The 26,073-nt window shown below is 41.0% G+C and overlaps 1 protein-coding gene across 4 annotated transcripts in view; it reads left to right on the plus strand.

Annotated features, from left to right (window-relative positions):
• LOC126174855 (uncharacterized) overlaps positions 1-26,073 on the plus strand; it is a 121,675-nt gene that overhangs the window by 39,112 nt on the left and 56,490 nt on the right. For all 4 annotated transcript variants that reach the window (XM_049921251.1, XM_049921252.1, XM_049921249.1 and 1 more), the window contains one exon: positions 8,068-8,318. In XM_049921251.1, the coding sequence (XP_049777208.1) occupies positions 8,068-8,318 (251 nt within the window). The remainder of the gene's footprint in view (positions 1-8,067; positions 8,319-26,073) is intronic.

Below are 26,073 nucleotides of genomic sequence, written 5' to 3' on the forward strand. Positions count from 1 at the left end.
CACACACTGTAAGTTGATTTCTGAATTAATCCTAAGCCACGCGGGGTAGCCGAGTGGTCCGAGGAGACTTGTCACAGTTCGCACGGCTTTCCCCGTAAGAAGTTCGAATCCTCCCTCAGGCATGGGTGTATGTGTTGTCCTTAGCATAAGTTAGATTAAGTAGTGTGTAAGCCTAGGGACCGATGACATCAGCAGTTTGGCCCCATGGAGAAAAAAAATCATAAGTTGATCGTTGACTGCATGCATAGTGTATGTGATGTGTCTGTCAGGACTGTGCTATACAAGCTGAGCGGAGCAAAGCCGAACGAGTGAACGCCAATCGCTGTCTGATTATGTTGTTGTTTGGGTTTACAAATGATCAGCGTTGTTATAATTACTAGGGAAATCCATAGATTTAGACTACCAGAGTGGAAATAAATGACTAACAGGAATAACATGTAAGAAAAATTATGTATTATCTTCTCGGTGTATACAGGGAAATGAAATTTTGTCAGAAAATTTTTGGCCAGATTGCTACACTAGTAAGGGCCAGTTGTACAGTCCCCATCTAGCGGCCGCTTCAATTCTATTCTGGAGGTAGTGCGGAAAATGGTTTGTACAAACATAACAATGCCTAACCGGAGAATAATTGGGGATAACCAAACCGGTGACTCTGGCAGGGTTAGTGAAGTTAACTGGCAAATAAGTTTTGACAAAGGCAGGAATAGTTCCAGAATTAGTCATGACAAGAATATTTGTTAGAACGAGGAAGGAGAAGATACGGGGACATAACACAAATTAGGGAAGAATATGACGATTCCAAATTTATATAAAAATCTCGTACTACAGTAGAGTCTCAATTATCCAATCTTCGGTTATCCGACCTTCTGTGTTATCCTACCCTTTCACGGCGCCGGCCATGCGCCAGCTGACAACAGGTCAGTGACTGACGTGTTGTTTGTTGATACTCAGTTCATTGTTGCCGTCTGCTACTCCTCAGTGCTAACTTAGATCTGTAGTGGAGTGGACATGTTGCACTTTGTTTATTGTAAAAATTTGTGGTGATGGCTTCAAAACGAAAAAAGGTGGTCGTTTCAATGGAAGAAAAACTTAAAGCTTTAAAAAGAATAGACAATGGTGAAACTTTATTAAAAGTGGTGCAAGATTATAATGAGAAAACAAACAGTTGGAGACTGGAAAAGAAACCACAATGAAATTGGGAAATGGTGTTCTCAGTGAGCGACCTCGGCTGTTTTGGAAGATCGGAAAACCAAGAAAAACGGTGAATATGAAAAAGTAAGTGAAGCTTTGTTCCTATGGTTTACTCAACATAGAGATAAAGCTGTACCTATATCAGGACCTATTTTGCAGGAAAAAGCCTTAAAGTTTCGTAACGAACTAAACAAAGGTGAACCTTATTTCACGGCTAGTGTAGGCTGCCTCGATAGATGGAAGAAAAGATACGAAATTCGGCAACTTAATGTCTGTGGTGAAAATCTTTCAGCAAATTTTGAAGCTGTTCAATTGTTTAGGAGTAAACTTCACAAGGTATTGGAAAAGGAAAACTTAACAGGCGATCAAATTTTTAACTGCGACGAGACTGGTCTCAATTACAAAATGTTACCGGAAAAAACATTAGCGTCAACGGCCGAAAAGGCGGCGCCAGGCTACAAACGTAGCAAAGAAAGAGTGACAATTGTTGCATGCAGTAACACCACAGAAAATTTGAAAGTGAAACTGTCTATGATAGGTAAGCCAAAAAAACTGAGAGCATTTAAACATGTATTAAAAAATGCTTTACTGGTGAAATATTAAAAAAAAAAAGAAGAAGAAGAAAGAGAGAGAGATTGGGTGAGCTCAGACATTTTTAAAGAATGGTTTTTTAACAAGTTCGTGCCACAAACTGACAAGTTTTTCAAAGCCAACAACTTGCCCCGCAAAGCACTGTTACTTCTATACAATGTCACTTGTCATCCTAATGAAGATGAACTTCCAAGATCAAGATATAAAGGCCATGTTTTTGCCTCCTAATGTCATGTCCTTATGTCAGCCTATGGACTAGGGACTAGGGACTTTAGAGACACTGAAGAGAAACTACCGCAGAAACTTACTTTCCTCTTTAATTAATGCTATGGACAAGGGAGAAGACACGCCAGAGCAGTTGTGTCATATTAATTTGAAAGACGTAGCTTATAACGTGGCCCAATCTTGGGAGAGTGTTGGAGCAAATACAGTTGCAAAATCCTGGAAAAATTTGCTACAGGAAAATCAAGAAAATTCTCCAGATGATGAAAATCTACAGCAGCAGACCGAACCAGAAAATACTACCCTGCTTTCATTGTTACGAAAAGTTCTGGAATGTGCTGACACCACAGAAGATGACATAAATGAATTTATTGTCCAAGATGAAGAATTTGAAGTGACATGAAGAAATAGTCAACATGGTAAACGAAAAAGAAGACTACGAAGCAGCAGATGTAGTGGAGGAAAGTGCACCCAAGATTTCTCACAACGAAGGACACAAGAACTTAGAAACTTCTTTAAAATATGTAGAACAACTTGAGGAAACATCGTCTACCGAGGTTTTACTACTTAAGAGACTACATGATTTAGCGGCAAAAAAATGGCAAACAGCAGGCAAACAAAAGACAATTGTTAACTCCTTCACACAGTAAATATCTATTCAGTCTAATTTGATTTGTATTGTATTAAATGTTTAACTCATTTGGCCTACTTTAGTTTAATTTTTGTGTTTTTTTGTATTATTTTCCGTGTTATCCGACCTTCCCGCTTATCTGACCTTGCCACGGCCAGTTTAGGTCAGATAATCTCTAGTGTACTACTTTTCGATCTCGTGCTCAAGAAACTGGAGCATATGAATGAAATAAACCTTTTTACTTGTAGTAGGCCTAATAGGCACTTTATGTTGGTCTTGGTGAATTATATTCTGTCGTGTTATGAAAATGACCATTTGTGCCAAAACAGTCTCGTTTATTTGGTGTGTGTTACAATTTCTGCAGTGTTAGAAAGACCTGTTTTGTTTTATCTAGCAGACAGTGACAAAATAGACATAATCAGATCGAGAAACTACACCAATCTTGGGTCTATTTGTATTAACAGCTTACACAGTATTAGACAACGATATTTCGATTTTCCAGGTAGCAAAACATTTGACGGGCTTTGATGAGGTAATAGATTCTGTCACAGAAAGGAAAGCATGCCATGTAAAGCTGTAGCACGATTAGAGAGAAAACAATGTAAGGACTTGAGGATTGAAGCAGTGTGTACTCTCTTGCTTGTCTCTTCTACTGGTTTCATGTATCCTACATTTAATTTTATGTCACCCAAAACAGAAAGTTATTAGCTAACAGGTGATAAAGAGTGCAAATTTTCTGAAGAGCTCTTGTTCTCCTGATTACAAATAAGCCTATCCAGTACGAATTGCGAGTTGTTGTTGTTGTTGTTGTTGTTGTTGGTTTTTAAAACACAGAACATTTTAATTTCCAATGTCCTGAATATAGTTTGATGGCATCCAGTAAAAAATATACACTTTTCAATTCCACGGAGCGAAATACGGTGACGTGATAGAAGAATGCTGTCTGAAGAGGGGTGGCACTGCATTCGGGCACACTTCAGACCAAATAACATGTCTTACATTTCCTCGAACATATATATTTTATGTATCAGACTCTTCAGAAAGATGTGCGCTACAAAATGAACATATTTGTGAAAATTCGATTTTTTAACAAAATATTTGACGTTGTCTCAAATGCTCGAGGGAGGGGGGGCTGGGAGGGGAGGGGGCGGGGGTAGCCACTATCTTAGTATTTTCCCGGTTCAGAAATATTGTAGATTCAAGGCTGATGCCCAGAGCAGTCTGTCAGCGAGTAATACTGGGGAAGTGTATAGTCTCCACGTGACCCGTGTTTACATTTAGTGATTTTGCTGTTTCTTCTTTGTTTACTGCTCTCACGTCAAATGAAAACAAAATGGATTTCTGTGGCCGGGAGCTATCAAGTGAATTAAAATACATCCACATAGTTATGGAATGCTAATGGACATAGTTTCAGATTTTATTTTATTTCCACTTTTCTGACAGCCATGCATTAATCGCCTTGTAGAACAATGAAGTTATTTTTGTTGGTTTGCCAAAGAAATTTGGTTTTTATTGATCTTTTACACCAAGGCAATCAATGTGTTTGAAACAAAGTGTTTCGTTCCACAATATTGGCTAATTTCAACTGCTCGCTGCATTTCAAGTGCATGTTTTCACCTTCTAGCACATATGGCATTATGCCATAATGAAGAATCAAAAATGAGTTAATACAGTACTGGTACTCCAACAAATTTACATCCCGAAACCCACACTGAAAAGCGAAATTCCAATGCTATAGGAGTATCCTCTGATCTCTCTTTTCTTTTATAACATAATGTAAGATCTTTTAATGTTTTACATGTAACAAACATACGGGCTTCCTGCATCATAGCAGCAAAGCACGGTGGCGCCTGTTATCTGGCGCTCTCCGATGACTATTGAAATGAACCTGTTTCTAACAGGTCATGGGAAAATATTGCGAATGGTGTTTTGCAATGCGTTACTTTCAAAGTAAATTTCCTTTTACGTAAGTTGAACTATGTGTGAGAATGTATGATGAATTTCTTAAATCACAGAGCGTTCGATGACGAGCCATTTAGAAGTATTTCGAGCCCAGAAGATCAGACATTCATGTCGTTATTATGAGCAAATTGATGTAGTTCTAGGGGAAGCTCTCTCTCCTCTGCGGTAGCTAATTTATTTGTGGAAAAGTTTGAGGACAAGTCACTGGACTCGGCTAAAAATTTTACTGGCACATTTGTGTGATATATCTTAAAGTGTAACTCTCACAAAAAATATCAACATTACATGTGAAAGCTTAGCTTCTCTTGCAGCTTATTAACCTTAGAGACCAATATTATATGTGAAAGTTTTGCTTTTCTTGTAGCAACACTATGTATATTAATTTAAAACATTACTTTTCCTGTTTGTGTATCCATGCTACTTAACAGTGCTATTGCTATTAGCTGACTACATCACGTGACATGAGCTATGACTGTCTTACAAAAGGACTTATGCTGTGTTTGGTGGAATACATATTTATACTTTCGTAATACGAAAATATGCAGCGTACATGTTGCTGAACATCAAAAATCTTTCCAAAAAGAGTTTTCTTCCCTGAGTTTAGTTTCCTAAAGTGCTGGGAAATTCTACGCCTGTGTATAAAAATGTAACCATTCAAAGGATTGATAAGTTTTACAGTTCCGAGGAAAAATATACTGTCAATTAATTACACGGAAAAAGTGTGTTTCATCTGAGGGAAATTGTATTTTTTACCGGGAAATCCGGGTCAAAATCTGCGAATTTGTTTTCCTTGTCCGCGTGTACACCCTGATTTTGATATTCGAGCCTTCTGTTTGGTGAATTGGGGCTCTTCCAGTGCAATGGAGTTCTAGAATATTGCTCAAGTGTGTGCGACCAATATGAGGTAGGACTAACAGGGATATTGAACATATACAGAGAAGAAAAGTTGCTTCTCACTATATAGTGGAGATGCTGAGTCGCAGATTGGCACAATAAAAAGATTGTCTTAAATAAGGTTTCGGCCAGTAAGGTGTCCATCAAAAATAGGACACACACACACACACACACACACACACACACACACACACACACACACACATTTCCCCCCCCCCCCCCCTCTCTCTCTCTCTCTCTCTCTCTCTCTCTCTCTGCAGTCTCTGGCAACTGAAGTCAGAGTGTGGCTTTAGTTGCCAGAGACTGCAGAGAGAGAGAGAGAGAGAGAGAGAGAGGAGAGAGAGAGAGAGAGAGAGAGAGAGAGAGAGTGTGTGTTCCTTAGAAGGAACAACTACAATTTAAAGTTCCTCTACTTTTTTTTTAAACAAAGAAAAACTTTCTAATTTCTTTTTCGATTAAGAAAATGGCATATCGTTACATTGATATACATTTCCACTGCAAAAGGTATTCTACATTTCAAGCTAAGAATTTGTCGATACTCTGTGTGTATTTTAAGAGGTATGTGCAGAACCATCATTGTGACAAGTAAATTTTTATGTATTTTTTACCATAATGGATGTTTCGGAGCGTTTGAACACATTTATCCTCTGTACAGAATTACTTTAGGATTGACACTTAAGCAGGAGCACATAGAGGGGCGGAGCATAATTACTACATCCTGCAGTGCGATCTTACAGGTAATCTTGTATTTCATTCAACCTGCTCACACTAGCAAACTGTTCAGTGTATAGAGATACAACTGGCTGTGTGTTCTGAAAGAGGGGAGCTGTGATTTCATTTTGCTTTTATTTATGACAGTAAATTTTTAACAAGATACATGGAGAGATGCAAAAATGTGTTTCCTGGTAATGCTATCTGACGTTTGATGCACAAGAAAGTTTTTTGTTGTTGAGTTTAGATCACAGTTCCCCAAACTTTTTATCCCGTCGACCCCTTCATAGAATATTTGCCTTCTTATCAACCCCCATATTAAGTATTTAACAAAAACATTTTTTTTTATTTCTGACGTTACAACCTCCAGATTAATTATTCAACAAAAACATTAAATAATTTATTTGCATTTCTGATGTTAAGCAGTTAGGAGACCAGCATAACAATCCAACAAAAGAACTTATAATTTCCATACCTTACAAAATCCACCCAATAAGTTTAACAGAGAGAGAAGATATTCTCCAGCGTTGCTATTTATAATCTTAAAAAAAAAAAAAATAGTAAAATAATGTATAGATGGAAATTTGCCTATAGTTCTTAAACCATACACGCTGTAATATGTAAAACCCAGAATTATATTTGGAAATTAAGTTTTTTTTTACTACTTTTTTTGACTGTCTTCTTTTTTTGACTACTGTATACTTCAAAATGTTAACATACCTTTGTATTGAAGTAATTTATATTAGTGGGTGGATGTATCTGAAGAGAATCAGCAAGATTATTGATACTCAGTTGAAAATTGGTAAGTTTTAATTGCAGATCATCAAATTTCCAAGTTCCGTTTGTTCCCCTGTTTCGTCAAAATTCCATTTGTGTATCTAAAACCAACTACAACCACAAATGAAGTTGGGAATGCAAGTGAGACAGGTTCGACTTCTGCTCTGAGCTTGCAATATTTTTTGTAGCAGTATTGTTATTGCACCAAAGTTCCATGAGGTTTTTATTTTTAAGCAATGCTTAAGCTTCGAGATCTGCAAATATTTCAGTTAGTTCATTTCTAAGCCAGGTTCACTACCTTCATTATCTATTTTTGCATCAAGTGGAATAGCAAACCATTCTGGAACAAGCATATTCCCCAAGTCTTCTAAACAAGCTTTAAAATATTTTCTTAATTTATCAAGATGTTTAATGTATGTCTCCAAATCATGGTCTAAAATATTTTCATTTTCTTGTAGTGCTCACAAGTGTGAAATAGTAACAATTGGATCATGCCAGTGAATATATAAATAGCTCCATTTTTACTGGAATGGCCACTGTGAATGTTAGAGCTTGAACAACTGTAAAGTTTTTTTTTTTTTTCCTTGCAACTGCTTATTTACTTCATTAAATTTCAAATAAAGGTCTGCCAGAGAGAATATATTGTTCTTCCACTGTTTTAACTCATGATATAGTGATAGATCCAGATTCCTAAGGAATTCTTCAGTAGAGTCGTACAAGTCAACAAGCCTGTGCAAAATATCACCTCTCGGCAACCATCTTTCGTTTCATCACATTCTTCTCATTACTTTGCAAACAATTGGAAATTGGTAGGGTAACCTTTAATTTTATTTAGCGACCTTGTGCACACTTTTAGAGTATCTCGAAGTTCGCCATTTAGTTTAGGCAGGTGCTCACTTTCAGGTTCGTATCATATATACTCTTCATGGTTGTCACAAGAAGAGGGGGGGGGGGGGATTTTAGAGGTATGCAAAGTATTGTGTAACACACACTGTAAAATGGTTTTCAGAATATTGCTTAGATGTATGCATACGTATCACTTACAGTAACAAACAGTGTTCTATAAAATAATCAACAAATGTTGACAGAAAACCAGGAAAAAAAGGCTGCAAGAAAAACCTTACATCCTGTTGACAAGAATGGCAGCATCAAAGATATTAAACAGGTACAGAATAAGGACATCAAATCATTCACTTCAAAGAATGACATACCTTGTGCAGATGACACTGAGAAGGCCCCAGAAACGCAATTAGAGTTGAAGGAGAGCTCTCCCATTAAGGAGAAGGGAGGTGATAGCCCAGAAATTGTGAAAAATACTGAGAAAAAATTGGATGAACAGGTAAATACAGCAGCTGTTTTTAACTATAGCAGATATTTTGATATTTTTTTCTTTGTAACATTTTATGATACTTCATTGTCTTGTTCATTTTGTACATGTCGTTGTCTTATTGTGTGCTTTATTCTAATACCTATCTATTTTAAAATATATCACAAACTACAATTGTGTTTCTTTTGCACACTCATTGCATTACTTGTACCATGGAAACAGAAACTACCAACTCGTTGCACATTTAAATTTTTTTCCTCTTTCTTGAAGGAAAGAAATGCTAATTGAAAATAAATTCCTGTTTGCTAAGCGAGTGACCGTGTTTCATTAACCATCTTAAAATAATGTAGCAATTTAAGAAATAAATATAACTAAATAAATGCCACATGTGTCAACTTCATTTGGAATTTGAGCAGAACTGTACTGTACTGGGCATTGTCATCCTGCATTGGTTTTTCATAAAGTTATTTTCTTTTTTTTTCTTGGATAAATATATGTATTAACTCACTTCCTTAGTTTTACCGAGAAAGATTCTAAGTTATAACCTTTCTCTTTAACAAGTAATCCTAATTTATTGACTGAATATGAATTGTGTTAGGCGATTACACAATAACTGATTTCGTGCAGTTCTTGTTCCAACACATACGGCAACATTTGACATGGTTGGGTAAGAGTGTGTATGTGTAAAGTTGTAACCATCCCTGTATATCCTAATTAGGTGAGCACCACTTGTTGCCCAGGTATGTATTTATTTCAATCTTCTATTAGTTCATCTCCTCTCCTTTTCTTTGTGTGTCCATCCCCTCCATGCTCCTCTCTCTTCGCTTTCTCTGTCCATTTTGTCCTCCCCCGTTGCCTTTTCATCTCCTCATCCACCATCTCTCTGCCTGTGTTTTCCTCCCTCTGTCTCTACCCAACTCCTCCTCTTTCCTTTCTCTGTCCATCTCCTCCTCCTATCTACGTCTATCTCCTCCTTCCCCATTGCTGTCTGTCCTCATCCTCCATTCTTTCTCCATTCACACTTACACCAATAGGAGGTTGGTGGTTCGTACCACTACAGTATTTCTCTCCAGATTGTAACTAATGTGTGTAACAACCTTAATTGAAATCATTCCGGGGGTTTAGGCTGAGCTTTTCACCTGCGGCTTTGGTACATATGCACATGTCAGATATACTTCACATGTATTTAAAATATTCCACACACATCTGTACACATATCTCACCTGTATTTCTACTAAATTTCACCCTGCAGTTTCATTTTCATGCAGTTCACTGTTTATGACATCGTATCTTCCGAACTACATACTGTAAAATAACATATGTGCACAAGTACATCTAGTGGTATGTACCTACTGTCTGCGAAATGTGTTGTGAATCGATTTACTAGTACAGAAGTAATAAATTAAAATGTCGTGCATGATGTGGCAGCTTTTTCTCACTTTTCAGTATTTGACAGCATATCTCCTGAACTGTGTGTCATACAGTGATATAATTTTTCTGGTACATTCAGTGCCATTTGTGGTTACTATCTGTGAAAATTGATTTGAATAGAATTAGTAGGAATCTCCACTATATGGTGATAAGTAACAGCCATCCTTTTCATAATATTATTAGATTCCATCCTGGATTTTCCATTGTTGAACACCTCGTAAACTAAGTGTCGCACAACAATGTACAGGGTGTATACGGCCCGGGAGATCCGGGAAAAACCCAGGAATTTTTTCATCCGGGAAAAACCCGGGAATTTTTTAGAATTCCGGGATTTTTCATTCTTTTAGATTTCAGTTAAATTTTTGTAGGTTTGACGTGTAAGATCTGATACGCTGACAAAGAACTTTAGCCCACTACTGCTGAATAATACTGCAGCAATCAAACAATCAGAGAATAACACAAAAATAAAAGTTTAGTTGCTTAGAAAAGGAGTAATTTACACAATGCACAGACCAGTTTGCCGACACCGAAAAGTGTCAAAGGCTTTAGGTCGAAGATTATGCAGTACGCGCGTAACAACTAACGTGCATTCGATGTGCTAGCGTCGCAATAGTTTACATTTCTAACAGATCACTGGAAAATGTTACGAATAGTGACTTGAGAAGCGTTACTTTCAAAGTAAATTTCCAAGCAAGATGATGTATGTTACGTGTGAGAATGTGCAGTGAATTTCTTAAATCACAGGGCGTTATAACTCTCATTCAAAATGTACAGGTAACACTTGAGGATCAGCCATTTGAAAAATTTCGGGCCCAGACGAGACGTCATTTATGCCACTATTTACAATTTTACCGCACATTTGTATTTGATATGACTTAACGTGTAACACACGTTAAAAAAAGACCGAGCTTCAAGTTAGTTTTCATATTTAATGTTATTCTTTCATAGATAAAAATTATGCAATCGATGGCAAAAATTATAATTGACCTTCAAAAAAAGTGAATAATATGTTACTGAGCAATGTCACAAGTCTCTTCATGCCAGAGCACTTCGACTTTTCTGTAGTATAGAAAAGACAAAGTGTTCTGGCATGCAGAGCAATACCAGTTCGCTTCTTTTCTACTTTTTTGCCGGTAAATTGGATCTTCGTCTCCGAACAGCTCTAACGTTCGCTACTTCTTCTTTCTAACTAATCCTATAAATGGACAACAGAAGGCAGCACCAGTCACGCGACAGGTAGCGGGACATCCGTACCTTGCTCTCGTACGAAATTAGTCCAGTTTTAGAGCGAAAACCTGTGTCAAGCGCAGCTACTATATTCCCCGCTCTAAAATTTGCTTTCAGTAACAAGTATGTCTTTTACCTCTTCCATTCCTCATTTTTTCTGATATTTTTTATTTAAATACAAAAGCTTACGGTTTAATCGTTGTTAAAGACCTTTAATTACTGTCGTTCATTTTAGAATAATAAGAGATTTTTTCCGTAAAATATTTTGTGTATTTTTACAGTCCTTTCTTTTCGGATTTTCGTGTTGCTAAATTTTAGCTCCGGTCTTTATTTTAATACTTAATTTCTTAAATTAGGTTTATTTTTCAAATATTTTTAATTATGAAAGTTATTGTTTGAAATGTATAATTAAACATCTGTGGGAGTTGGTAGTTTAAAATAACGCTATCATATTCATTTGTTTTAAAAACATTTTATTAAAGAAACATTTTAATTATTATTAGACAATACAACAAACAAAACAAATAATTTAGAAGGAAGTACCATGTTAACAACAAATACTGTAATTTAGGAATTGACCTTGGAGAATAACTCACTTGGAGCTGTGTGCGAGAGCATTGATTCGTTCTGTAATAGATTCTCGCTCTATCTGAGCGTTTTGAATGGTCCCCTCAAGTTTTGCCTTCTTCTCTTTAAGCTGTCTTATTTCTGCGTCAACAATCTTCCTTTTAGTCAGATGATCCTTTTTCCTGGATGATTCGTCGTTTCGATTTTTGAGGTCTTCAGCATATCGATCTCGTGAGTTTCTTACCGAGTGTATAAGGGACTTTGTTATAGGCACTCCTTGGACTCCGCCGTGTGTCTTGACGGCGTCGTACACCAGTCTTCTGCTCACTACAAATTGTTCCCTCATATTCTCGAAGAGGCACTCTTTGTTCACCGAGAATCCTCGCTCCGCAGCAGCTTGACCGTGCGACAAAGTGAGCGCGATTTCCATTGCCTTCTGCAGCTCATGGCACGTTGCATTCTGGTTCTTGAGACAATTCATCCAGAACTCATCCAGCCGTTGCTCCTTTCTGTTGAATGTTTGTAATTTTGTTTTGCAGTTCTTCTTTACAACAGAAGCGTATTGCGCTTCTGCTTTATCGGCACAAACACCGTTAATCCAATTGCTCTCCACCAAAATCTGTAGAAAGGAATGAAATTGTTTGGGACCAGCCTCCCTGCACGCTATTGTGGTATCAAAGCAGCTTACAGCTTTTGTCAACCTAAAGTGTAAGGGAGATTTCTCCATCAACTTTGACACAAGCTTGATCATTCCTCTTCTGCATTCGCTCCGGGACTTAGCGATTTCAAGGGCTGTGAGAGACCTGCGCTTTCTGAATTCATTCTTGACGGTGAACCCAATCTTGACGTGGTTCACACCCAAAAGATTGGATTCTTTGTCCAAATTAACTGGCGGCGAGATCTTCGTCGGCTGGACAAATCGTGTCATCGTTGTCTCCATTATCTCTGTCAAAGCAGAGTGGAGAAACGGTGCTAGCGGCCAATCGGATGGGAAATCCTTTAGGAAAGGTGTCAAGTCTCCAACAAGAGTCTTGAAAAAGGCAATTTTCGGAACAAGTAGCTTGTCCTTGAGGTGATCCTCCACTACTCTGTAGCTAGCACATTTTGGTTTGTTTTTTTCTTCCAGTTTTCCAACAAATATTCGCAGAAACGGAAGCATTACTAGAGCTCGCTCAGCAACTTCCATATTCTCCAGCCATCGAATCGCGTAAAACTTTAAGGGAAACAGTTCCGATTCCGTTGTCGAAATATACAGAGCTCTTCTGGCAGGGACATCCTTAAAAAGATTGTACAAGGCACGTAAAAATCGGAATTATCATCCACTGTGTTTCTTGAATTGCGGACTTGAAGGCACCGTGAACAACGTGAAGCCCACACGTTCCAATATCCAGTAAAACGGTGTCTACTCCTTCAATTTCTTTCAAAAAAATTTTAAGTTCCCTTAAGAACGCAAAGTTGACGTTAGGGCCGTCCATCGATACTTGTAAAAGTTTTTTCATTGTTTCGCCGGGAATTTTTTTCTTGAAGGACTCGAGTAGCTTAGCTGCCGTCGAACTGCCTAGAAAAGCCGATGCGTAGTAACGGGTGCACAATAGATTTTTTTTAATGTCCCAATAACGCACTAAAATGTCCATCTGGATTCTTTTGCACACCTTGTTCAAGGATTCATCAAAACAAACAACAATCCTTGATGCGTTTACGAGGTCAGATTTAATTTCAGATTCAAAGAAGGGAGCTAGTCCATATTGCACGATCTAACCGATTTTGTCCTTTTGTAAACGCATGCTCTGGGCCACTTCACTGTCGGGGAACATTGCGGGGATAAGCAACACGTCGTTCGCAGAACTACGCAGTGACTTGTGTGAAACGATGCACTCCAAACACCACAGTATTTCCGCCTTTGTTACTTCATCCTTTATTGCCATCCGATCAATTCCTTTCAGTTTATCCACGGTTTTTGAAATTGCAGTGACATCCTTCTGCGGAGGCGCAACAATTCCAGTGGCCAACGCCACTGTTGTTGACCCAGCTGAATCCGCAGATGTGGTAGTGGAAGTAGAATCTGTCTGCTGGGTTGAAGTGGTCGCCGCCGGTCGGGTGTAGACATACAAACTTGCTGTGCTTCTCATGGCAGCTGCTTTCGCGACGTGCTTCTTGGATTTTGTCATGTGACTTGTAAGAGCTGATCTTCCCATAGTACGGATGTTAATGAGGGTCCCTGGAAATAATCCACATTTAGCACTATAAAGGTCTGTAGGTACTTTCACCAACCAGTCCTTGAATGCTGGATCTGAAAGCCAACTATCTTGAAAACCAATCGACATGGCGCAGTCGCAGTGGTTGTTGGTGGGCAACCTTTATTGGATAAAGAAGAACGATGGATGTAAATAAGGCTGCGCCTCGTTATTATGCATAATGAAATAAGACACAATGAGTGTTACCTACCTTGTCAGTTTATAAAACAAATATTCGCAGAAACGGAAGCATTACTAGAGCTCGCTCAGCAACTTCCATATTCTCCAGCCATCGAATCGCGTAAAACTTTAAGGGAAACAGTTCCGATTCCGTTGTCGAAATATACAGAGCTCTTCTGGCAGGGACATCCTTAAAAAGATTGTACAAGGCACGTAAAAATCGGAATTATCATCCACTGTGTTTCTTGAATTGCGGACTTGAAGGCACCGTGAACAACGTGAAGCCCACACGTTCCAATATCCAGTAAAACGGTGTCTACTCCTTCAATTTCTTTCAAAAAAATTTTAAGTTCCCTTAAGAACGCAAAGTTGACGTTAGGGCCGTCCATCGATACTTGTAAAAGTTTTTTCATTGTTTCGCCGGGAATTTTTTTCTTGAAGGACTCGAGTAGCTTAGCTGCCGTCGAACTGCCTAGAAAAGCCGATGCGTAGTAACGGGTGCACAATAGATTTTTTTTAATGTCCCAATAACGCACTAAAATGTCCATCTGGATTCTTTTGCACACCTTGTTCAAGGATTCATCAAAACAAACAACAATCCTTGATGCGTTTACGAGGTCAGATTTAATTTCAGATTCAAAGAAGGGAGCTAGTCCATATTGCACGATCTAACCGATTTTGTCCTTTTGTAAACGCATGCTCTGGGCCACTTCACTGTCGGGGAACATTGCGGGGATAAGCAACACGTCGTTCGCAGAACTACGCAGTGACTTGTGTGAAACGATGCACTCCAAACACCACAGTATTTCCGCCTTTGTTACTTCATCCTTTATTGCCATCCGATCAATTCCTTTCAGTTTATCCACGGTTTTTGAAATTGCAGTGACATCCTTCTGCGGAGGCGCAACAATTCCAGTGGCCAACGCCACTGTTGTTGACCCAGCTGAATCCGCAGATGTGGTAGTGGAAGTAGAATCTGTCTGCTGGGTTGAAGTGGTCGCCGCCGGTCGGGTGTAGACATACAAACTTGCTGTGCTTCTCATGGCAGCTGCTTTCGCGACGTGCTTCTTGGATTTTGTCATGTGACTTGTAAGAGCTGATCTTCCCATAGTACGGATGTTAATGAGGGTCCCTGGACATAATCCACATTTAGCACTATAAAGGTCTGTAGGTACTTTCACCAACCAGTCCTTGAATGCTGGATCTGAAAGCCAGCTATCTTGAAAACCAATCGACATGGCGCAGTCGCAGTGGTTGTTGGTGGGCAACCTTTATTGGATAAAGAAGAACGATGGATGTAAATAAGGCTGCGCCTCGTTATTATGCATAATGAAATAAGACACAATGAGTGTTACCTACCTTGTCAGTTTATAAAATTTTGCCCCGCACGTGCGCAGAACTGAATTCAACAGGTGAGCCGAGCACACTGACTACTGACAGACTGTGTGATTTGAAAATGGAACGAGGCACGTTTGAGAACACTGTCTCTGCCAAGCAACAATCGGCGTTAATTACGATATTATTAGTAGCTCTGCGTTTGTTGACCCTTTAAGAAACTATGAATGACAAGACGTATCAACCAGTCTTACTCCAGTAACCTGTTGCAAGTTTCTAGCTAATTTTACATGTACAGTACAGCACCTCAGTTATAAAGACGAAAGATATTAAGGCCACCGCGCTCATCGACCAAAGTTCTGAAGGCTTCGCCACCTTTTCGTTCTAGCTTATTCCTTACCATGAGGCTTCTCCTCTCTCTCTCTCTCTCTCTCTCTCTCTCTCTCTCTCTCTCTTTATCGGCTGCTATTGGTTGCTTGCTCTCGTCTCCCATCCACGATTACTAAGTTATGAAGTCTGCCGGTTATGAACGACTTGGCCTCCCAGTTACTTCACAGCTGAGGCGCTCTACTGTGTGTAAAATTTCCGAAGTGCTTTAGGACTTTGTAGACCTTCTGTTGTACATATACCGATTTTAATTTAAAGTCTAGATTCTGTAGCAGCGTACATGTTGATTTACTTGTAGAGGAATGATTTACCCGCTTCATTTTAAAATATGATTTAACTTGACATCCAGTACATTGATAATGTCGCTTTTTATTTATCCCTCCGTACCTAGAAACGTAATAAACCCTGTTCAGCTGTTATTGTTGTCTTCACGTTATGTTTTCTTGCTGTTCTTTGACGTACTTGCAAGCCCCCTCTCCATATTTTTCTGCTAATCAAGTCCGCAGTAAAGGAAACACTCTGGATGATAATTCAGTTTGTACATGCCCTGTAAAACCTATTTAAGGATTTCCGTTCCAGACTAGCTCTGTATATTTGGACCATTGAATCGGAACGTTTGCCCTTGAAGATTTGCGTGATCCGATGGCTGGAGAACTTTGATGTTGCGGAGTGCGCTCTAGTAACTGCTTCTGTATTTGCCAATGTTTGTTGCAAAGATAGAGCACAAAAAAAAACCCGAAACGTGCTAGCTACACGGTAGTCTATGATCATCTGAAGAATATGCTACTCGTCTCAATAAACTCGTATTTCAAGACTCTTGCTCCAGACTTTTCTTCTTTAATTATTGACAAACTTACGTAATGTTTTCTTTACCACTTATTTGCCAGCTAGTATTTTCCTGTAATACTGTCTCGACGTTTTTTTCTCTTTACATATACCAAGTTATAGTTTTTGGCATTGAATGTATAAACGGCAATTGTTTTATTTGTATTTAATCACGGTAACAGCGGCTCTATTATTATGGTATTGGGATTTTGAACAGGCATGTAACGATGTTAGCTGCTGAAAGCGATGGCTCGTCTTTCGTGTGATAGATTGCTGGCTTGGTCATCTCACCTCGCCTCCTCAGCTCGCAGCGATGTCTCTTCCCACTTCATCCAGTCACTGGATCGCTTTGCATTGACCAGCTCACGCCATGGTGACTCCTATTCTGTCCCATCCTTTATTGCCACTCCAGTCCCAGTCAGGCAGAACGCAGAATGCTCTCAAAGATCCCTAGACCTTGTTGTGAGTGCTCGCAGCCTTACGTCAGTGGGTGTTTAAATGTTGTATAGTATATTCAGAGGTTCGAATAAAAACAATGTAAAAGTTGATGCATCACTCGTCGAGAAAACATGACACCGACTACAGCTAAGTATAAACTTCACTTTGTAATGGTTCTCCTAAATCACTGCAGTTATGATCACGAAATGAAAACTAGATAGTGTTATTGGAAAACGGCTTATGGAAAGTTTAGGGGTTTTATACTTCCGAGCAATTTAGGAAACGAAATCCAGCAAAAAACAATGCGTTTTGGAAAGATCTTTGATTCGCATCGGCATTTGGACTGCATGTTTGCGTAATACGGAAGTATATGTATGAAATACATCAAATACAGCAGTTTAGTTTCCGAAGCATTCTTAGGTTCCTGCCTAACCACGCTCTTCGAGAAAAAGCAGCAAAACATTGTTAATGCCCAATATTATATGTGAAAGTTCAGCTTTTCGTGAAGATATAGTGTACTTACATTACTTTAACCCATTAACCTTTCGTCTTTGTATGGTCGTGCTACTTAACAATGATGCTGCTAGTGGTTGAGTACATAACATGTATTGTGCACTGATCGAGGCCCACGAGAAAGACAGGCCGTGGCGCGTACGTCACGAAGAACGGCCTGAGTTCGCTCGTTCCCGTAACTCAGCGGGCAAAATGCGTATTTAAATCTGTTAACTCGCAACCGGGTGCGTGCATACTAACAAGAATTTCATCTTGTACTGGAACCCGTTATTATGAAGTCTTACTGATTACTGTTCGTACAACAAAATTTAAAATAAATTCTCGATAGAAATGGTATAACCGCTCGTTTACAGCATTTAGTCTCTTCTTCGTAACAGTTCTCCTTTCATAGAAGATGTGGTGCCTTATGCAACTGATAATCATTTTGGTATGATTTTAATTGCTAAATTAGAGCCTGTTAGTAGGCCTACGGACTTCCTATCATTGTAGGGCTAATAATAGTGGATTCCAATAGTCGATGCAATTCTCGTTCGTACATAAACATTTAGTTACGTTAACCGGTGTAGAAACGCACTTTGCTGAGTTGAGCGAGGTCGGCCCACGTTCGTAACGTACGCGCCGTGGCCTGTCTTTCTCGTAGGCCTTGTGCTCTGAATAACTGCCATCATTCGCTAGCGAGATCACGTGACTTGAGCTGTGACTGGCTGACAAAAGTGCATCGCTCAACGCAATCTCTATTTTAAGGCTTTGGAAGCTACCGTGCTGTAACTTGTGGAATTTGTGTATATACTTTCGCAATACGAAAATAAAATCTGTCTATATTGTCTCGCATCAAACATCTTTCCAAACGCATTGTTTTTCCTGTTTCCTTAAGTGCTGGGACTTCCTCAGCCGGTATAAGACCTTCACTATTCAAAGGACTGATAGGTTTTACAGCCCGAGGGAAAGTATACTGTTGCTTAACACGGATGTATTTTCACCCGCTTTATACGTAATTTCATCTGGGAGAAATTGTGTTTTTACCCGGGAAATCCGGGAAAAATCCGGGAATTTTTTTTTCTTGTCCACGTAGACACCCTGATGTAATTTTCCTAGTACATTCAGTGTTGTGTGAATTCACTCTGAAATACGTGTTATGAATATAATTAGTAGTAAAGAGGCAATAAATTTATGTGTAAAATAGTTTGTTGCAAGTCACCAAGTTTTCTGGTTCTCAAATATTGGATGACTAAAGTATGAATATTCTCCTGTTGTGGTCTACACTACTTTTTCATCCCCCCCCCCCCCCCCCCCCTTTCTTAGGTGGGTGGTTCTTGTCACCTCAGTGATTATTTCCAAACTGTAAATGATATTGTACCACATTTGGTTGAAATTGGTCCAGTGGTTTAGGAGGAGATGTGGAACATAGATACATTTTTATAATTTATATGGATTAAAATTATGTATTAGAGAGCACTTAACATATTGGAACTGAGTCCCTTCAATCAAAGCTCTCAGATTTATGTGGGCAGTGCACACAGTTGCCAATGTGCGACAGCAAAGCATCAGTTCATTTTCATTATTCAAGTAGTTCACGCTAGCTGTCACACTTGGGAGGGAACCAACACTGTTTCTGATCTTCGCCTACCACGGTGGACAATAGTTCATTTTGGCCTCGAAGACAGCCGACTCATTATTTTATTGAGCCTTAACTTAGGGCAGTTGACATTCTTTGGGAAAACACTGCAGTGGCAGTGAGGTGACAGATTTACATTAGTCTAAATGCTTCATTTGTTGATTTTAGGGGAACGAAAAGGTAGATACATGTGTAGAATCTGGTTCATTCTTCCATTCTCTGTCCATAAATAGGTGTTCTATTTCCTATCTGCACATACCCCCACCCCTGAACACACACACACACACACACACACACACACACACACACACACACACACGTTCTCTCTCTCTCTCTCTCTCTCTCTCTCTCTCTCTCTCTCTCTCTGTCTGTCTCTCAACATTCCTCACCAGCCACAGTGGGGTTGCCTATGCATTACTCAGCGTCAACCTGAACATGGAACAGTTGTACCACAATCGGCCAATGCTTCTCTTGTAATGCCCTGAAGTGAGGCATATTCACCTTACTATTCTTCCTTCACCCCCCATAGTGACATTTCATTGCATTATAGGTACATATTGTCTTGGTTTGTCGCTGTGGCCATCATGCTCTCAATCACCTGCGTCCTACATCATAACCCTGTGGAACATTTAACTTCAAGGCCAGCCCTATATATCTACACCATCTACTATGCGAGCCCTGCCACTGGCATTACTTACCCCCATCAAACATAGGAACACTTTCGAAAGCAACCACACCTTTTACCATCTACACTGCAACTACTACTCAGCATTCTTGTCGGTATGACCACGTGCAAACTACCTGTTCTACAAGACTGCAATTCTGCTCAGCACCTCTTTTGTTTGGTAAGCAACAATCTAACCCATTTACATAGTTTTTTCAGTCCTGTATTTTTGTTTAATGAGAGCGGCCACTTTGGCTATACGCTGGTATATTAATCTACATTTACTTATATACTCTGCAAACCACCGTGAGGTGCATGGAAGAGGATATGACCCATTGTACCAGTTACTATAGTTTTTTCCCCATTTCATTTACGTATGGAGTGTGGGAAGAATGATTGTTTCAATGCCTCTGTGCTTGCAGTAATTATTCTAATCTTATTATTGTGATCCCCATTTGAGGAATATGTAGGGGATTGTAATATATTCATATAGTCATCATTTAAAGTGTGTTCTTCTAACTTTGTTAATAGACTTTCTCTGTACAGGTTACATCTGTCTTAAAGAGTCTTCCAGTTCAGTTTGCTTCAGTAACTCTGTGACTCTCTCCAATGGATCAAACAGACGTGTGATCATTAATGCTGTCCTTCTCTGTGTATGTTTAGTATCCTTTGTTAGTACAGTTTGGTATGGGTCCCACCTACTTGAGCATTATTCTAGAACAAGTTGCACGATAGATTTGTAAGCAATCTCATTTGTAGACTTATCACGCTTCCCTGGTATTTTACCAATAAACTGAAGTGTACCAGGCTGCTTTACTCACAACTGAGCCTAGGTGACAATTCCATTTCATAATCCTACAAAGTGTTACATCCAGGTATTTTTATGAGCTGGCCGATTACAACAGTGACTCATTGATATCGTAGTAATAGAGTACTACATTTTTTTGTTTTGTGAAGTGCACAATTCTACAATCCTGAACAATTAAAGCAAGTTACCAATCTTTGCACCACTTTGAAATCTTATGAAGATCTGATTGAATATTTATGCAGCTTCTTTCAGATAGTATTTCATTATAGATAACTGTATCATTTTCAAAAAACCTGAGGTTACTGTAAGTACTGTCAAAAAGTCGTTAATATACATCATTTGAACAGCAAGGGTACCAACACATTTCCTTGGGGCACACCTGAAGTTATTTCTACATCTGACAATGACTCTCCATCCAACATAACATTCTGCATCCTCCATACCAAGAAGTCCTCAATCCAGTCACAAATTTCACTTGATACCCCATATATTTATACTTCCTAAAATAAGCACAGGTGTGCTACTCCGTCAAATGCACTTTGGAAATTAAGAAATAATGCACATACCTGACTGCTTTGACCGAAAGCTTTCAGTATGTCTTGTGAGAAAAGTGTGAGTTGGGCTTCACATGGTCGATGTTTTCGGAATCCGTGCTGATTGGCATGGAGGAGATCTTTCTGTTAGAGATATTTGAGCTCGGAATATGTTCCAAGATTCTACAAAAAATCAGTGTTAGAGACATTGGACATTAGTTTTGTGGATTACTTCTACTATCCTTCTTGTTGATGGGTATGAGCTGTGTGATATCCATCCACACATATACAGACACAAGCAGACATATCTGTGTCTGTATATGTGTGGATGGATATGTGTGTGTGTGTGCGCGAGTGTATACCCGTCCTTTTTTCCCCCTATCCTCCCGGGATTGGAATGACTCTTTACCCTCTCCCTTAAAACCCAAATCCTTTCGTCTTTCCCTCTCCTTCCCCCTTTCCTGACGAAGCAACTGGGGGTTGCAAAAGCTAGAATTTTGTGTGTATGTTTGTGTGTCTATCGACATGCCCGCGCTTTCGTTTGGTAAGTCACATCATCTTTGTTTTTAGACATATTTTTCCCATGTGGAATGTTTCCCTCTATTATATATAAAAACAAAGATTTTGAGACTTACCAAACAAAAGCGCTGGCAGGTCGATAGACGCACAAACATACACACAAAATTGTTATTGTCCTTGTGTTTGTTTGTGTGTCTATCGACCTGCCAGCGCTTTTGTTTGGTAAGCCTCAAAATCTTTGTTTTTAGATATGGCAGGTCGATAGACACACAAACAAACACAAACATACACACAAAATTCAAGCTTTCGCAACCAACAGTAGCTTTTTAGATATATTTTTCCCACGTGGAATGTTTCCCTCTATTATATATATATATATATATATATCATTCCTGATGTCCAGGCAGAGCTTCAAGGAATCCTCAGAACCTTAGGCCCCCTACAAAACCTTTCACCTGACTCCACCGACACCCCGCACCCCTACCTTCTACCTTCTTCCTAAAATTATATGAAATCCCCAAACCACCTTCCCCACCCTCTGGCTCCTACCCTTGTAACCGCCCCCGGTGTAAAACCTGTCCCATGCACCCTCCCACCACCACCTACTCCAGTCCTACAACCCGGAAGGTGTACACAATCAAAGGCAGAACCACGTGTGAAAGCACCCACGTGATCTACCAACTGACCTGCCTACACTGTGATGCATTCTATGTGGGAATGACCAGCAACAAACTGTCCATTCGCATGAATGGACACAGGCAGACTGTGTTTGTTGGTAATGAGGATCACCCTGTGGCTAAACATGCCTTGGTGCACGACCAGCACATCTTGGCGCAGTGTTACACCGTCCGGGTTATCTGGATACTTCCTACTAACACCAACCTATCCGAACTCCGGAGATGGGAACTTACTCTTCAATATATCCTCTCTTCCCGTTATCCACCAGGCCTCAATCTCCGCTAATTTCAAGTTGCCGACACTCATACCTCACCTGTCATTCAACAACATCTTTGCCTCTGCACTTCTGCCTCGACTGACATCTCTGCCCAAACTCTTTGTCTTTAAATATGTCTGCTTGTGTCTGTATATGTGTGGATGGATATGTGTGTGTGTGCGAGTGTGTACCCGTCCTTTTTTCCCCCTAAGGTAAGTCTTTCCGCTCCCGGGACTGGAATGAGTCCTTACCCTCTCCCTTAAAACCCACATCCTTTCGTCTTTCCCTCTCCTTCCTTCTTTCCTGATGAGGCAACAGTTTGTTGCGAAAGCTTGAATTTTGTGTGTATGTTTGTGTTCGTTTGTGTGTCTGTCGAGCTGCCAGCACTTTCACTTGGTAAGTCACATCATCTTTGTTTTTAGATATATTTTTCCTTCGTGGAATGTTTCCTTCTAATTTTTATATATATATATATATATATATATATATATATATATACACACACACACACACACACACACACACACACTCCTGGAAATTGAAATAAGAACACCATGAATTCATTGTCCCAGGAAGGGGAAACTTTATTGACACATTCCTGGGGTCAGATACATCACATGATCACACTGACAGAATCACAGGCACATAGACACAGGCAACAGAGCATGCACAATGTCGGCACTAGTACAGTGTATATCCACCTTTCGCAGCAATGCAGGCTGCTATTCTCCCATGGAGACGATCGTAGAGATGCTGGATGTAGTCCTGTGGAACGGCTTGCCATGCCATTTCCACCTGGCGCCTCAGTTGGACCAGCGTTCATGCTGGAGGTGCAGACCGCGTGAGACGACGCTTCATCCAGTCCCAAACATGCTCAATGGGGGACAGATCCGGAGATCTTGCTGGCCAGGGTAGTTGACTTAACACCTTCTAGAGCACGTTGGGTGGCACAGGATACGTGCGGACGTGCATTGTCCTGTTGGAACAGCAAGTTCCCTTGCCGGTCTAGGAATGGTAGAACAATGGGTTCGATGATGGTTTGGATGTACCGTGCACTATTCAGTGTCCCCTCGACGATCACCAGTGCTGTACGGCCAGTGTAGGAGATCGCTTCCCACACCATGATGCCAGGTGTTGGCCCTGTGTGCCTCGGTCGTATGCAGTCCTGATTGTGGCGCTCACCTGCACGGCGCCAAACACGCATACGACCATCATTGGCACCAAGGCAGAAGCGACTCTCATCGCTGAAGACGACACGTCTCCATTCGTCCCTCCATTCACGCCTGTCGCGACACCACTGGAGGCGGGCTGCACGATGTTGGGGCGTGAGCGGAAGACGGCCTAACGGTGTGCGGGACCGTAGCCCAGCTTCATGGAGACGGTTGCGAATGGTCCTCGCCGATACCCCAGGAGCAACAGTGTCCCTAATTTGCTGGGAAGTGACGGTGCGGTCCCCTACGGCACTGCGTAGGATCCTACGGTCTTGGCGTGCATCCGTGCGTCGCTGCGGTCCGGTCCCAGGTCGACGGGCACGTGCACCTTCCGCCGACCACTGGCGACAACATCGATGTACTGTGGAGACCTCACGCCCCACGTGTTGAGCAATTCGGCGGTACGTCCACCCGGCCTCCCGCATGCCCACTATACGCCCTCGCTCAAAGTACGTCAACTGCACATACGGTTCACGTCCATGCTGTCGCGGCATGCTACCAGTGTTAAAGACTGCGATGGAGCTCCGTATGCCACGGCAAACTGGCAGACACTGACGGCGGTGGTGCACAAATGCTGCGCAGCTAGCGCCATTCGACGGCCAACACCGCGGTTCCTGGTGTGTCCGCTGTGCCGTGCGTGTGATCATTGCTTGTACAGCCCTCTCGCAGTGTCCGGAGCAAGTATGGTGGGTCTGACACACCGGTGTCAATGTGTTCTTTTTTCCGTTTCCAGGAGTGTGTGTGTAAAAAGAAAGATGATGAGACTTACCCAACAAAAGCGCTGGCAGGTCGATAGACACACAAATAAACACAAACATACACACAAAACTCTAGCTTTCGCAACCAACGGTTGCCTCGTCAGGAAAGAGGGAAGGAGAAGGAAAGACAAAAGGATTGGGTTTTAAGGGAGAGGGTAAGGAGTCATTCCAATCCCGGGAGCGGAAAGACTTACCTTAGGGGGAAAAAAGGACAGGTTTACACTCGCACACACACACATATCCATCCACACATACACAGACACAAGCAGACATTTGTAAAGGCAAAGAGTTTGGGCAGAGATGTCAGTCGGGACGGAAATACAGAGGCAAAGATGATGTTGAAAGACAGGTGAGGTATGAGCGGCGGCAGATTGAAATTAGCGGAGATTGAGGCCTGGCGGATAGCGAGAAGAGAGGATATGCTGAAGGGCAAGTTCCCATCTCCGGAGTTCTGACAGGTTGGTGTTAGTGGGAAGTATCCAGATAACCCGGACGGTGTAACACTGTGCCAAGATGTGCTGGCCGTGCACCAACGCATGTTTAGCCACAGGGTGATCCTCATTACCAACAAACACTGTCTGCCTGTGTCCATTCATGCGAATGGACAGTTTGTTGCTGGTCATTCCCACATAGAACGCTTCACAGTGTAGGCAGGTCAGTTGGTAAATCACGTGGGTGATTTCACACGTGGCTCTGCCTTTGATCGTGTACACCTTCCGGGTTACAGGACTGGAATAGGTGGTGGTGGGAGGGTGCATGGGACAGGTTTTACACCGGGGGCGGTTACAGGGGTAGGAGCCAGAGGGTAGGGAAGGTGGTTTGGGGATTTCATAGGGATGAACTAAGAGGTTACGAAGGTTAGGTGGACGGCGGAAAGACACTCTTGGTGGAGTGGGGAGGATTTCATGAAGGATGGATCTCATTTCAGGGCAGGATTTGAGGAAGTCGTATCCCTGCTGGAGAGCCACATTCAGAATCTGATCCAGTCCCGGAAAGTATCCTGTCACAAGTGGGGCACTTTTGGGGTTCTTCTGTGGAAGGTTCCGGGTTTGAGGAGATGAGGAAGTGGCTCTGGTTATTTGCTTCTGTACCAGGTCGGGAGGGTAGTTACGGGATGCAAAAGCTGTTTTCAGGTTGTTGGTGTAATGGTTCAAGGATTCCGGACTGGAGCAGATTCGTTTGCCACGAAGACCTAGGCTGTAGGGAAGGGACCGTTTGAAGTGGAATGGGTGGCAGCTGTCATAATGGAAGTACTGTTGCTTGTTGGTGGGTTTGATGTGGACGGACGTGTGAAGCTGGCCATTGGACAGGTGGAGGTCAACGTCAAGGAAAGTGGCATGGGATTTAGAGTAGGACCAGGTGAATCTGATGGAACCAAAGGAGTTGAGGTTGGAGAGGAAATTCTGGAGTTCTTCTTCACTGTGAGTCCAGATCATGAAAATGTCATCAATAAATCTGTACCAAACTTTGGGTTGGCAGGCCTGGGTAACCAAGAAGGCTTCCTCTAAGCGACCCATGAATAGGTTGGCGTACGAGGGGGCCATCCTGGTACCCATGGCTGTTCCCTTTAATTGTTGGTATGTCTGGC

The sequence above is a fragment of the Schistocerca cancellata genome, chromosome 3 (genome assembly GCF_023864275.1).
Source record: "Schistocerca cancellata isolate TAMUIC-IGC-003103 chromosome 3, iqSchCanc2.1, whole genome shotgun sequence".
Lineage (NCBI taxonomy): Eukaryota > Metazoa > Arthropoda > Insecta > Orthoptera > Acrididae > Schistocerca > Schistocerca cancellata.